This window comes from Neomonachus schauinslandi, chromosome 8 (genome assembly GCF_002201575.2).
Source record: "Neomonachus schauinslandi chromosome 8, ASM220157v2, whole genome shotgun sequence".
NCBI classification, from domain to species: Eukaryota; Metazoa; Chordata; class Mammalia; order Carnivora; family Phocidae; genus Neomonachus; species Neomonachus schauinslandi.
Genome location: NC_058410.1, coordinates 1,867,977 through 1,881,731, shown reverse-complemented (window position 1 = coordinate 1,881,731; position 13,755 = coordinate 1,867,977). Strand labels below are relative to the sequence as shown.

General features: G+C 45.6%; 1 protein-coding gene across 9 annotated transcripts in view; it reads left to right on the top strand.

Moving 5' to 3' along the window:
- AFDN (afadin, adherens junction formation factor) overlaps positions 1–13,755 on the top strand; it is a 101,298-nt gene that overhangs the window by 73,399 nt on the left and 14,144 nt on the right. For all 9 annotated transcript variants that reach the window (XM_044917435.1, XM_021693258.1, XM_044917434.1 and 6 more), the window contains 7 exons: positions 2,033–2,098; positions 2,310–2,383; positions 2,812–2,930; positions 4,558–4,752; positions 5,400–5,491; positions 5,829–6,014; positions 8,926–9,924. In XM_044917435.1, the coding sequence (XP_044773370.1) occupies positions 2,033–2,098; positions 2,310–2,383; positions 2,812–2,930; positions 4,558–4,752; positions 5,400–5,491; positions 5,829–6,014; positions 8,926–9,924 (1,731 nt within the window). The remainder of the gene's footprint in view (positions 1–2,032; positions 2,099–2,309; positions 2,384–2,811; positions 2,931–4,557; positions 4,753–5,399; positions 5,492–5,828; positions 6,015–8,925; positions 9,925–13,755) is intronic.

Genomic DNA, 13,755 nt, shown 5'->3' with positions numbered 1-13,755 from the left:
CAGCATTTGCAGAAAAGGAAAAGAAGGGGATTTTCAGTGCCCCAGCCAAAATTATTAGACAGCTACAGGGAAGACTACTGTGGAATATAAGCTTCATGAGGGCAGGGGTGTTTGTCTGCTTTGTTCACGGATGTGTGTGCAGAGCTTAGGATAGTATAAGGAAGCATTCAGTGAATATTTGTTGAAGGAGTAAAATTGTCATTTAAATAGCTGAGTTGTTGAATTAAGCAGTCAGTCGCAGATTACATAAAAGTATGGAATATATTGGGGAAAAATCATTTAAGTAGATGACATGAGAAGGAATACCCTATGTCATATAACAGATGGGGTCGGGGTGGGGCCGGCTTAGAAGGAATTCCCCCAATTGCATGTTAGGTCCCTAGGTTCAGGGAAACCCAGGATTGGCCTGGGCGAAGTCAGGTAAAAGGTGTATCTATTGCTCTATTTCTCTCTCGCTAAGTGACATGCTAAAATTCAGGAAGTTGCCAGTTATTGAGTGCCTACTATATGTATTTTTTATTGTGGAATTTCAAACTTAAAGTACAAGCTTTGCCAACTATTTCAGTGCTGTGTCTGTGGGGGTGTGGGGGGGCGGGGAGCAGAAGGACCAGGCAGAGGTGTCAGCTTGCACTTGGTTATCCTGTTGTACTGGAAGTGCTGGATGATTTGTAAGGGGCATGCGTCTGTCTGGTAGGCAGTCGGGTGTCTGGGGCTGGGCAGGAGATGTGCAGCGAGGGGATATGGTACAGACAGACACCGAGGAACATTTGGAGGTGAACAGATGGGAAAACCTAGACCAGAGGGTGGGGAGCTGCAAAAGAGAGGACTTGATTTTTTTACCTTGTATAGAACTTTTATAAACTCAGCCCGCAGGTAATGTAACCACACGAAACTTGAAACACACGGTTTCCCAAAATTGAGTTGTTTTGTTAAATTGAGACATCCTATGCCATTTTCATAATGAGATACGTAATAGATGGTTTTAGTTTTAGGCTCATGAAACAGTGGCATGCTACATGCTGGATTTTCCCTGAGGGGAGAGCTCCCCAGTCAGACTGTAGTCTCCAAACTGGCTCTCTTAGCGAAAAGGAGGAATGAAGAGTTTTCCAGTGGAAATTATGTACTTCCAGAGTGTTGTAGAACATTTGTTTCAATTAAGTCATTTATTGAAATCACTGTATCTACAACTCTCTGGGATACCTTTTATATTTTTTATTTATGACCCAGTACTTCATAACTATTGAAATTACCCTGAGCTAAGACCCGTATCCTTGGTTGTGGAACATGGGCAGTGCTATCCGGGTGAGATTTCACGCATGCGATTGCTTCCTGCGGTCATTCCAATAAGTTATCCATAATGGATTTTTATGTTCTGGTTGGAATGTCCAAGTAGAATGTTGGTGATTCTGTACAAGAGTTGTATGTGTTCCTGAAACCTGTTTCACAGAAGCTGCTTGTCCTGATGTGCATTCCGTGTGGATCGGGGCTCCTAGCTCCGTATTCATCTAGAGTTAGAATACATGATCCTTCAGTTGAAACGATGCACAGGATTTTCTACAGAATCCTCCCTTACTACCTAAGTCCCCCTTCCTGGATGCCACAAGAAGTTTTTTCTTAAGTTTTAAAATACAGCTTTGGAAATAATAAGGGGATATAGGCAAATATTGGAATATAAAAATACTATAGTAAATTGCTTTTGTATCTAAGTGATTAATAGTATATGTCATGAGGGTAGCTTTAGCTCACTTAAACTTAGCCATCTCATCAACTGGTTTATTAATAATCGATTTTTCCAGAGTAAGTACTCTTTGATTTAGGAAGATAAAATAGGTACATTTCCTGTTCGTTCCTTTATATTTACCAAATAGAGTGTTAATTTTATTAGTACTAATTTTCATGTAAAAGCAAGAACCAGGACTTTTGTTGCAATTATCTATGTACTAGTTTTATTTTTTTTATTTTTGTTTTATTTTACTGAGTATTGTATTTTTTACTGTGTATTTTCAAGCAGTGTTGCCTTGTTTTTGTTTAGGGTGCTGGCCAAGATAAACTTGGAATCTATGTCAAGTCTGTTGTAAAAGGAGGTGCTGCTGATGGGGTTAGTGTCATTTTTAAAGATGTAAGTTTTCAGTATGTCCTAGTCAGCAAATGACCTGCTATGACCCACTGGTATGTGTTGTTATAAAACACCATGTAGACTGTTTGCTGAAAAAACAAATGTGAGCTTCCTTGCCATTGACTTTCCTCTTCCTCCTCTTGCCCTTGGCTGTCCCCACCGCCCAAAACACATGCGTTTTGGGTGTGCACAGGATGGACGCCTGGCTGCAGGAGACCAGCTCCTCAGTGTGGACGGACGAAGTCTGGTAGGACTCTCTCAAGAAAGGTATCATTTATGTATTTGTTTAAAGCTGAATATTAACGTGTTTAGGGATGTTTCACGTTTGGAATTAGAAGACAAAAAATAATGCTAAAAGGCTGTGCCCTTACTCTTCACCTTTTTAAATGTAAACCAGTGTACATGACACCTCATTTGTTAGCAGATTATAAATATGTATTTTGGTTTGGAGCAGTTTCTTTGAAGCTTTAAAAAAACATACTCGTGGCACGTCCTGGGAATGTCTGAGTATCATCTTACCGTTCTTAATATGACAATAGGAGATGTGTGCTTAGTTAATCTTTAAAGGAAGGGAATGGGTAGTAGGTCATCTGTCTGAAGGTCAGAACTGTTACTCAAAATAGCCGTCGGTTGCTCTGGTCACAGGCTGTCGTTGTGACATTTTCTTTATGTTTGTGCTACTCTCTTTTTCCTAGGGCGGCAGAACTCATGACAAGAACAAGTTCTGTGGTAACACTAGAAGTCGCAAAGCAGGGAGCAATTTATCACGGCCTCGCCACCCTGCTCAATCAGCCGTCCCCAATGATGCAAAGAAGTAAGAGCTCATTGTGGAGAATTGCATGCCGTCTCTTCCTTTGACCACTGCCAATAATAGCTGGCTTGTATTGATCACTTACCGCATGCCAGGCATTTTACTGTCCTGACCTTATCTTCATAGCCACAAAAACCTTAGATTAGGTGCTACTGCTTTCACCATCCCAGCTGGGGATGCAGGCACTTCGGCAAGATGCCCGGGATAAGTAGCCAAGGGCAGCGTTCAGTGTCTGGCCACGTGGTGATGCACTATCTTCCCGCCCTCCCAGAACCCCCATGGGACTGGCTGGCTGCTGGAGGGTTTCTGTCCATCCTGCACTAGGCACTTAGTCGTAGTCAGCGGGTGACGCGGGATAGAAAGTCTTCAAAGAACAAGCAGGATTCTCTACTGAAACAACGTATATGAGTGTGTGTATGAATAGTATATTCAGTCCTGTGTGTGTAGGACATGGTTATCCTGTTACATGTAGTTCACTTTAAATTAAAAGCTCAGTTACTCGGATAAAGTAATCTGTTGGTGGGAACCATGATTTTGTACCTACGTCAAAAATCTCAGAATAAAACCAATATAAATTTAAGGCTTTTTAAAAAGGATTAGTTCAGAAATCACAGAGAAAAACCCATTAGGACTCACATTATCTTTTTAAATCATTATATACTTTGCATTTACTGTGTTAACTTTGTGCACAGCCACTCGGTCTGGCCTTGGCGGAGCTCCCTTCTTCATCAGTCAGTGATCCGGGAGCTTCCACCAAGTCCAGGACCTGAAGTCGACCTAAGGGTAGCACAGCGACAGCAGCCAAAGCTTCTGAGAACCTGGGCCTGCTGTTCACTGGAATAAACCGCGTATCTTCACACAACCATGTGTTGTAGTATAGACCTCAACTCAGCATATTTCTCACTTTTTTCAGGACGGTACCATACTGGTGGTCTAATGTCACAGCTTAGGGTCATTTCCGAAAAGCAAACCAGACCATGAGTTAGAAGTCAGAGGGAAGCTGTTAGAACAGAGAACACTGCCACACAGGGAGACATGAAAGCCAGAAGTAGAGCGTGGACAGTCACACCAGCTGGTGGCATTGCCAGCTACTAAAAAGAGGAGTGTGTTTTAGAAAGTGAGGGAAGTATATCTTTTAAAAAGTTACTTTAAAAGTAGCCTTGTGGGGTGCCTGGGTGGCTCAGTTGGTTAAGCGACTGCCTTCGGCTCAGGTCATGATCCTGGAGTCCCGGGATCGAGTCCCGCATCAGGCTCCCTGCTCGGCGGGGAGCCTGCTTCTCCCTCTGACCCTCCCCCATCTCGTGCTCTCTCTCTCTGTCTCATTCTCTCTCTCAAATAAATAAATAAAATCTTTAAAAAAAAAAAAAGTAGCCTTGTGACTTAACAGGTGGAGTTTATGAGAAAAGAAGGTTGGAAAGAGCACCTTTTCCCATCAGTGCCAGTTAAGTATTGCTTTTAAGGTTCTCGAGAAAGATTTTACTCTTAGATAAAAAAAATTACCTTATTTCTTCACTAAAAATAAGGTCTTACAAAATTTTAAATATTTATAGATTCATCTCTCTTTGAAGACTAAATAGGGTGTTTAAAATCTTGAATAAATGAGGAGAGCCTGAATGCACTTTGATTTCAGTTTCAGATCGTCGTGGCTCAGGTAAACCCCGACCAAAGAGTGAAGGTTTTGAGCTCTACAATAATTCAGCTCCAAACGGGTCACCTGAGAGCCCTCAGCTGCCTTGGGCAGAATATAGCGAACCTAAGAAATTGCCAGGTGACGACAGACTGATGAAGAACCGGGCTGATCACCGCTCCAGCCCCAACGTGGCAAGTAAGAAGGGTCACTGTGCTTGTCCTTCCCTGGCCTGGACATGCTCAGTCACCGTCAGTGTTGGGGGGACACCTCGTGCTTGCTTAGTTATCAAAGCAGTAGGATTACCTGCATATCCTGGCTAACAGAAATGTGCTTTTTGTGAGAGATATCAAAAGTAATGTTCTGCCAATAGAAAATGAAAACGAGGTTAGAACACTTTGATTCAGTGGATGCTCTAGACGAGCCATTGATCCTGTCGCTAGCAGGAGTTGGCAGGCTGCCAGCAGGAGCTCAGATGGTTTTTATACTTTTAAAGGGTTGTTAACAAGAAGAATCAACAGAAGGATATACAACACATACAAAGTTTGCAGCACCTAAAATATTTATGGTCTGTCCCATTGCCAGAAATGTTTGCCAGTCCCTGGTCTGTTGATGAAGCTTGGTAGCTCTGGGCTCTGATTATTCAGGAGAGAGGAGAGGGTGTGATGAGCCCTCATCTGTCCCGTGGCCTCTAGCGGTCTCTGCTGACTCCTCACTGGCAGTTTGAAGATGCGGGACACATGGTCACTGCCCTTAAAGAGCTCTTGTCACGTGACATGGAATAAACATTGTGATACTTGGGAAAAAAAAAAAAAACCTTGCTTTTCACTGTCTCTTTCCAACAGATCAGCCTCCTAGCCCTGGAGGGAAGAGCGCATATGCCCCTGGAACAACAGCTAAGATAACGTCTGTCTCCACCGGGAACCTCTGCACTGAGGTGTGAGAGTGAAGCGAACATCCTCACTACAGCCAAAACTCAGGCCTCCCGCAGAATCCCTAAACTGTCTCCTCGTGCATTTCTTCTGCACATCAGCAGTGTTTAGAATTCCTGGGGGCTTCTTCATTTTTAACATAATAAGGAAATTAGCTTTAAGTTTAGAAGTCAGGGCAAAATAAAAGGTTTTTCATTATTCTCCGTATAGGATCAAACACTTTTAATTTTTAACACAGTTTTAAATGTATCTACTGTATTTTAAAACAAATCTTTGGAAATTAAATTAGTTTATGTACAAATTGCCAAAAGCTCACTTTTCTTTCTTCTTCCCATTTTACAGGAACAGACCCCTCCACCGAGACCTGAGGCCTACCCCATCCCCACTCAGACGTACACCAGAGAGTATTTCACCTTCCCAGCTTCCAAATCCCAGGACCGGATGGCTCCTCCTCAGAACCAGTGGCCAAATTACGAGGAGAAGCCACACATGCACGCAGACAGTAATCATTCCAGTATTGCAATTCAGGTTAGAGAGAAGGAGTCCATGAACATTCGCAGCCGTCAAAGATAAACCAGTTTGACAGGGTAAAATCTGGATGATTTCAGAGATACAGTCAATATTCTCTGTAGGACAGCACTGAGACTGATACCTTTTTTTTTTCTTTCCTGGTTTCCTGGTTAACTGAGGAAGAGTGGATAGGAAGGAATACTAAATATGAAAAGGAATGCTTTATTCCCTTGATATTTGATTAGTGAAGGGTTAGTAATATTACACCTTCATTACAGTTTGTGAGGCAGGATTCCTGATTCAAGGAGTGAGAAATGAGTGATGTGTGTTTTTCTTTGCACCAGAAGCTGTCCGGGCACTGGGATGCAGACATAACCGTGGTCCCCGCCAGTAAAACTAATGATGTGGTTAAGAAATGAGACAGATAAAGTCAGTATAGTGTAGTAAGTCCTGCTGGAGATCTGGGTCCCCACTGAGAGGCAGAGCTACCTTTCAGTCTCGGTGTGACTAGCACCCGGGCTCCCGCATTACATTACAGCTCTCTGAACAGAAGAGCTTTTCAGACCAAGTGAGAAGGCACAGAGATGTGCCGCTGAGCAGGAACCAGGCTCGGGGCAGGGGGCAGCGGCAGGCCTTTGCAGCCTGGAACCATACAGCAAGGGCTTGAAGTGATAAGCAGCAGAATTGGGGTTTTATCCAAGTTAGAGAGGGGAGCATCAGTCTTGAGTCGTTGAGCTGGGGAACATTATCAGATGTGTTTTTCTGTTTGGAAAGATAATGTTGCATTGTGGAAGACTGGGAGAAGAAATCAAACGTATGAGTAGAGATAGGCACAGTCTAGGATATGTAACAAATACGGATCCTGGATAGTGAATTCTGGATGTGGTGCTTTAGTTGAGGTGGTCGGAGGAGCCCAGGGATGGAGGCGCAGCTGAGCTGAGCCGGGAAGGCCGGGAGAAGAGAGGAGGGCTCACAGGCACAGGGAATGGCACGAGTAGCCGTGAGGAAGAGCCACATTCTCTGAGGGCAAGAAATTATCCTGAGGTCACAGATGTTGTCATCTTGTCCACGGGGCCCTCCTGCCTGTTTCCTAGGGAGGCCTGATCACTCCCCCCCTCCCCCCAAAATCTGTCTGGGACCATTGGATGCCTGGCTGGAGCTGGCGGAGAAGGTCTTCCTCCAGATTTCTCTTTCACAGTGAAGTACTTGTGTGCCCTGCTTCCTCTAGCGTATTTTGTTAGCCCTTAGGAAAATCTCCTTCCCCTGTGTCAAGAGCATCTACACGTTTTCTCCTATTTGACGGGAATACCATTATTAAGCCTCTAGGTTCATAGTGTATGTCTGCTGTTTGCTTCTGCCTCACCTCAGAGGTAAATGAGCTAGAAGGGGAAGTCAGGATGCTGAGAGGTCAGCATGTCGATGGGTTACTTATGTGGATCTTGACATGACTGAGCCTCAGGGTAGGACTTAGCAGGGGAGACATGGAGAAATGCAACAAGGGCCCCAGGGGGCTCGTGAAGTCCAGAAGAGCAGGGCAGTGATCCAGGAGGCTTGGTGTGGCAGCAGAAGGAGAAGCTGGTGGAGAACCTGAGGCGGGACCTCTGACATCTTGTATTTTAATAAAAGTATCTGTTCCTACAAATAGTAGGAAATTGAATGATACCGTTGACTTGAGCAACATCGGTTGAACTGCTCATGTCCACTTTTATGCCCATGTTTTTCAGTACAGTGCTGTAAATGTATGTTCTCATCCTGATGGTTTTCTTAATGATGCCTTCTCTTCGTTAGTTGAGTGTATTGTAAGAATACAGTGTATAATAAGACATACCAAATACTTGGTGATCAACTGTTGATGTTTCCGTAAGGCTTCCAGTCAGCAGTAGGCTGTTAGTAGTTAAGTTTTGGGGAGTCAGAAGTTGTGTGTGGAGTTTTGACCACCCAGGGTTCGGTGCCCCTAACCCCCGCCTTGTTCGAGGGTCTGGACTTGGCCCAGCGAGCAGGAAACTGTTTCTGTGGGCACAGTACAGCTATAGCGAAACGTGGGCAGTAAGTACTCCATTCTTCTCTCAGGCTGCTGTTTTCGTCAAGTGCTAGTTCATTTTTTTGTTGTTGGCTTATTTTTTAAGGAAAGGAAACAGCTTATTTTCCAGATTTGCATCTTCATTTTCTATTTTGCATATTAAAAGGATAGGAAAAAAAATGTTTGACATCATAGTAAATCCATTTCTATCAATTGAAACAATTTTTAGACATGCCATTGTGCAGAGACTAGCCCTTTGGAAGAGTGTTCATTTTGGTCTCTTCCACACATACACACTGTTTTGTACCTTTCTGAGACGGGGACAGAGACACCCGGATGCCTGGCTCGTCCTGGCGTGTGCCCAGCTCTGTTGGAGTGTTCCCAAAGTCAGTCGTCAGCTGGTGGAACCATGGCTGATGTGGTTAAGATTGGATCATGACTCTTACTCAGAATTTTACTATGGGGGAGTAAATCTTGTTGCTCTTCATGTAATTACACTAAACACATTCATCCTTTCAAAGTCAGTTGCGGGAGGAACCCCTTTGCAGATGCGTGCGAGGGCCCACGGACGACTGGGGAGGGCCATGCTTGTCCATGAAGTACCTGCATGTGTATGCCTTGTATGTTTGCCAGTGATGCAGATGGGAAGTACAGCTCCTTCCTGTTTGTAACAGATAAATTCCCTGGAAAAGCACCGACCCCACCCCCCCCCCTGGACATGGTGCCCCCCCCCCCCCCAATCGTGCGTCCCGCAGAGTTATGGAGCTGGACGGTCTCAACCTCTGTTCGGCACTCTCTTTAACAATTTCCCCCACAATGTTTTCTCCCCAAAGATAAAACATTTACGCGTTTTAGTAATTTTTTTCTAAGCGGCTGAAATAGAACAGTTTTCCTTTTTCCTTTTTCCAGCGTGTTACCCGTTCCCAAGAGGAACTTCGGGAGGATAAAGCTTACCAGGTAGAGCGGCATCGGATCGAGGCAGTCTTGGATCGCAAGTCTGATAGTGATATGTGGATCCATCAGAGCTCCTCCGTGGGCTCCAGCACCTCCAGCCAAGAGCACCTGGACCACTCCTCCAAGTCAGGCACCCCCGCGTCCACTCTGACCAAAAGCGGCCCTGGGCGCTGGAAGACGCCAGCCGCCGTGCAGCCCGTGACGGTGGCCGTCTCCCAGCCTGTGCAGACAGACCTGCCCCCGCCGCCCCCGCCGCCCCCCACGCACTACGCTGGAGACTTCGACGGAATGCCCATGGACTTGCCTCTCCCTCCGCCTCCTGCCGGCCAGACCGGACCTGCATCTGCTCAGGCAGCGGCTGCAGAGCGGAGGAAGCGGGAGGAGCACCAGCGGTGGTATGAGAAGGAGAAGGCCCGTCTAGAAGAGGAGCGGGACAGGAAGCGCAGGGAGCAGGAGCGGAAGCTGGGCCAGATGCGCTCCCAGTCCTTGAACCCGGCCCCGTTTTCTCCTGTGACCGTCCCACACGTGAAGCCAGAAAAGCCTTCTACGCTCCAGAGGCCCCAAGAGACGGTCATTCGGGAGCTGCAGCCCCAGCAGCAGCCCCGCACGATCGAGCGCAGAGACCTGCAGTACATTACAGTCAGCCAAGAGGAGCTGTCGTCCGGAGACAGTCTGTCCCCAGACCCATGGAAGCGGGATGCCCGGGAGAAGCTGGAGAAGCAACAGCAGATGCACATTGTGGATATGTTGAGCAGGGAGATCCAAGAGCTCCAGAACAAGCCTGAGCGCAGTGCAGAGGAGAACGACCGTCTGCGGAAACTCATGCTGGAATGGCAGTTCCAGAAGAGACTCCAGGAGTCCAAACAGAAGGACGAGGATGACGAGGAAGAGGAGGACGATGACGTGGATACCATGCTGATCATGCAGCGCCTCGAGGCTGAGCGGAGAGCAAGGGTAAAGGGGAGAAGTGCTGTGGGCGTGCGTACCTGTGCGTGTCGCTCGTGGGGGTGGCCACGCCCGGGCTCCCGGAGGGTTGGCAAGGGCCCTGGCCTGTCGCGTGTTACTGTACCTACCGCTGCTAGCTGGCGTCCTGCAGGGTGAGCCAGGGTTAGAGGCTTAGATGTTGAAAAGTAAATACCATCCACGTGGAACTTTGCTGTTTTAATTAGCAAACTCGTAGTTGTCCTTCTCACTAACACTTCAGTTGAGAAAACAAGTTAATAACCACTAATTTGTTAGTAACCAGTAATAATCCTCATCAGGGGTTGGCAAAACTTTTTCTCAGATGGCCAGAAAGTGAGTATCGGAGGCTGCGTGGGCCGTACGGGCTGTTTTAACGGCGCAGCTCCGTGGTCAAACGACACGAGCCACCTTAGACAGTACCCGAGCAGCGAGGGTGCACCCCGAAACGTCCTTCACAGGTGGCAGGACGTCTGCTGACCCCTGGTCTCAATGATCAGCGAGGGATGGTGGGTAACAAAGAAGACTTGAGAACTTCAGAGTTACGGGTTTAATGTCATTACCAGGAAGAGCACTCTGTAGAGTGCTCATTTGGTTGATGAGGCAGATACTTATCAAATTAAACAACTATATTTCAGTGGTGTAAGTATAAAGATTACTGAGAATTTAGGATTTTATTCCTATTTCTCCATTTGATAAAAGTAATTTATTCCTTTGTATCAAAATAAGTGAAATTTATGTTAGTTGAACGGAATAGATCATAAAAGTGCCAATTTAAGATTCTTTGTTACCCTGTCAAGAGAACTATTGAGGGAGAGGCATTTGACCGTGACATGTCAGTGAGTTCTCTACAGTGCAGTGTTCTGGGGAAAGACAGCCTGGAGCATGACTTCCGGATTTTGTTTCTAATTGCAACTTTGATTTCATGCTGTCTGTACTAGAGATCTAAACAAATTAACTGTTAGGTCAGACATTTCAGTCTTTCCACATCTTGATGCAGCTTAATCTTAGATAATTATTAGTACATAAAGCCAGCAGTCTGATCCCTTTTCGAGTTTGCCCTGTGAATTATTTTCCTGAAACATGTCACACACTTATTATTATGCACATATTCTCAGCAAAAGGTATATGGAACTCGGCCACAAATTCGGCTGGAACACTGAGGTACCTTAAACAAAGGCCCAAATTTTAACTGTGACATGATTTTATCAGTATTATCCGAGGCACCCGGAATAAACGTCCTTAAAAACAGCTCTGCGTACCATCAGTATTGTTATATTTGAAAGAGCAACTGGTGGATCAGTAACAGGTCACTTACAGGGTTAGGATTCTTTGCACAGTTTCCACTCTGGGGTCAGGACCCCAGGCCCCTGTGTACCCAGTGGCTGAGTGCTCGGTGCAGGGTCCTCTGCTTTGGCCCGTGCCCCTAGTGACAAGTGGGTCATCCCAGGAGCTGCGTGTGCTCCCGGCCTCAGATCTCTCACCCCCAAAACAGGAGAGCGTGCCATTTGCTGCCGTCCACGCTGAGTGTGAAGCTGAGGTCTCTGGTAAGTCAGCAGACATCATGAACCTCCGTTGTGGTAACTGCGTCCCAGAGTGGGACGTTAGCATCTGCATTGTGACATGGCTGCATTTATTCTTTACAGTGGATTTTTATTAAGGGTCTGTCAGGTTTTCCAGGTTGTTCAAACAGTGACTATTTCAAAGCCTTTTAGTATGAATTATGACATTTGGCAAGTTTTTTATGATAATTTAGTTAGAAAAGTATCTGTGTATTTATCACTAATCATATTTAAGATTAATATCTTAGTCTCCCAAGTAATGAGCTCAGGGAAATGATACTTTTTAAAGTTTCTTCCATGTATCTTAATAACGAAACTCAAGTGTTTAATACGTTTGTGGACCTTTTCCTATTTCTGAGTTCGGGAAGCCGGTCTGTAGCGTTTACTGTTCTCGTTGGGTTGTCCTTCAGACGCAGATGAAATGCGGGAGCAGCCGACGCGCCGGTGGTGGTGGAATACAGGTCTAAACTTGACTTTTTTTCACACTTCATCTTTCTTTTTTTTCCTCTCTGTTACCTGCAGCAGACTGCTCTGCCAGCAATCTCTGTTCTAGATTTGGTATGTTCTCATTTCTTTCCTTTGGTCCTTTTTTCCTGTCTTGATTTTCTTTTTTTCTCTCAGTGGTGGTGGTTTTGTGTTTCTAGTAGACCAGTTCCTAGGGGTGTCCTAGTGCAGGATAGTTCGTGCCTCTCAAGAAGCATGCCTGCAGTGTGTTTAGATTTAGTTCCTCTTTGCTTTTCCCCCTTAATTTTAAGTGTTACTGTTTGTTTATGGTTTTTGACCTTTTCTCAGTCATAAAGTTGATTCTGTGTATTCTTACGTAGTCATAAATACATGAGCAAATGAAAGAACTTTTGCAATGACTAATCTATTTCATTATTATTACCTTGGTAATAGATTTTGAATAATCAACTGTTAGAAACTCAATTGAATTGGTATTCACATTGTTTTGCCAATTAAGATGTAACTGTCCAGGATATTACTGTTTATTGGTAGAATAAGAAAGCTTTTCGGTAAACATTTATTCTTTGTTTTCTTTAATAATTTCACATGGACTTCATTTTAGTTTATCAGCCGTACCAGTTTACTGTCTGCGGAAAAATGCCAGGGTCCTTTTCTGTTGTAACTTCAGTGGGTTTGACGTCAGTAGTGGGAAATTTGGTGCTATGACCTGTGTCATTGGCCAGAGGATTACAGACTGGCTGATGTATCTGTTGTATTAACGAGGTCATTTTTTGTTAGTCGGCTTCTGAATGCATATGGGCAGCATCAGACACCAGGCCTGAGTCCAGGTCTGACTTCGCTGGCCTTTTCAGCAAACAGCAGCCCTTTTTCTTCCGCCTTTAAACAGTGTGGCGACACTGTCGCTCCAGGGAGAAGCCTCTCGTGCACGCAGCTCCTTGACGGCCGAAGGGCAGATTATTTCAGCTTTCCTTTTTTTTTTTTTTTTAATAGGAGACAAAGATAAAATATATATGTTCTCTCCATGCTTCTGTGTGGTAAGGTGTACCTATGGCAGAGGGGGTTTCTTTGTGTCGGGTGCTCATTCGGCCCATGCTCCTGGGGGGTCCGTTACCCCCGGGTGCTGACCTGATGCACTGGCTGGCTGTAAGGGGTTCCCCAGCTCTGTGGGCCCGGCCAGAACCCACTACGCAGACGACATGACAGGTGAATGATACCTAAGGAGAAAGGATTACACGAAGATTTGTATTTTAAAGACACAGTTCAGTTTTTACTTCTTTAAAAGGTAATAATTTTGAGTATTAATACTGACTTTTTAACCACCACATTTTTGAGCATTTCTTAGCCTGATTCCCCAGCGAATATTAGTGTTATTGGCAGCAGTGTCAGTATCTAGAGAATCCTTTTGTCAGAATGGGCAGGTTGTGTGGAGGGACCTCCACTGCTAGGTGTCTGTCCTCTCCCTGAGATGAAGGGCGGTGGCGGCTGTGACCGGACGGGTAGGCAGCGCATGCCGTGCCGTTTTTACAGTGTGCCCTTCGTACGGAACGTCACGGGATGTTTGTGGGGATGACTGGGCTCAGCGGAGCAGGTCTTCTGCTCCGGAGCAGCCCCGTCGCAGCAGGCTTGGCTCTTCTCGCCCTCTGCTCTTTCAGTGGGCCGCCTCCTGATCCAGGACGCCCATTGACATTTCTAGCCCGAGCCCTCTCGGAGCAAAGACCTGTACACAGTTGGGCCATGTAACCTCCACTGGGAGTCAGATAAGACTTTGCAAACCCCAGCGTGTTCCACCCGAAACGCC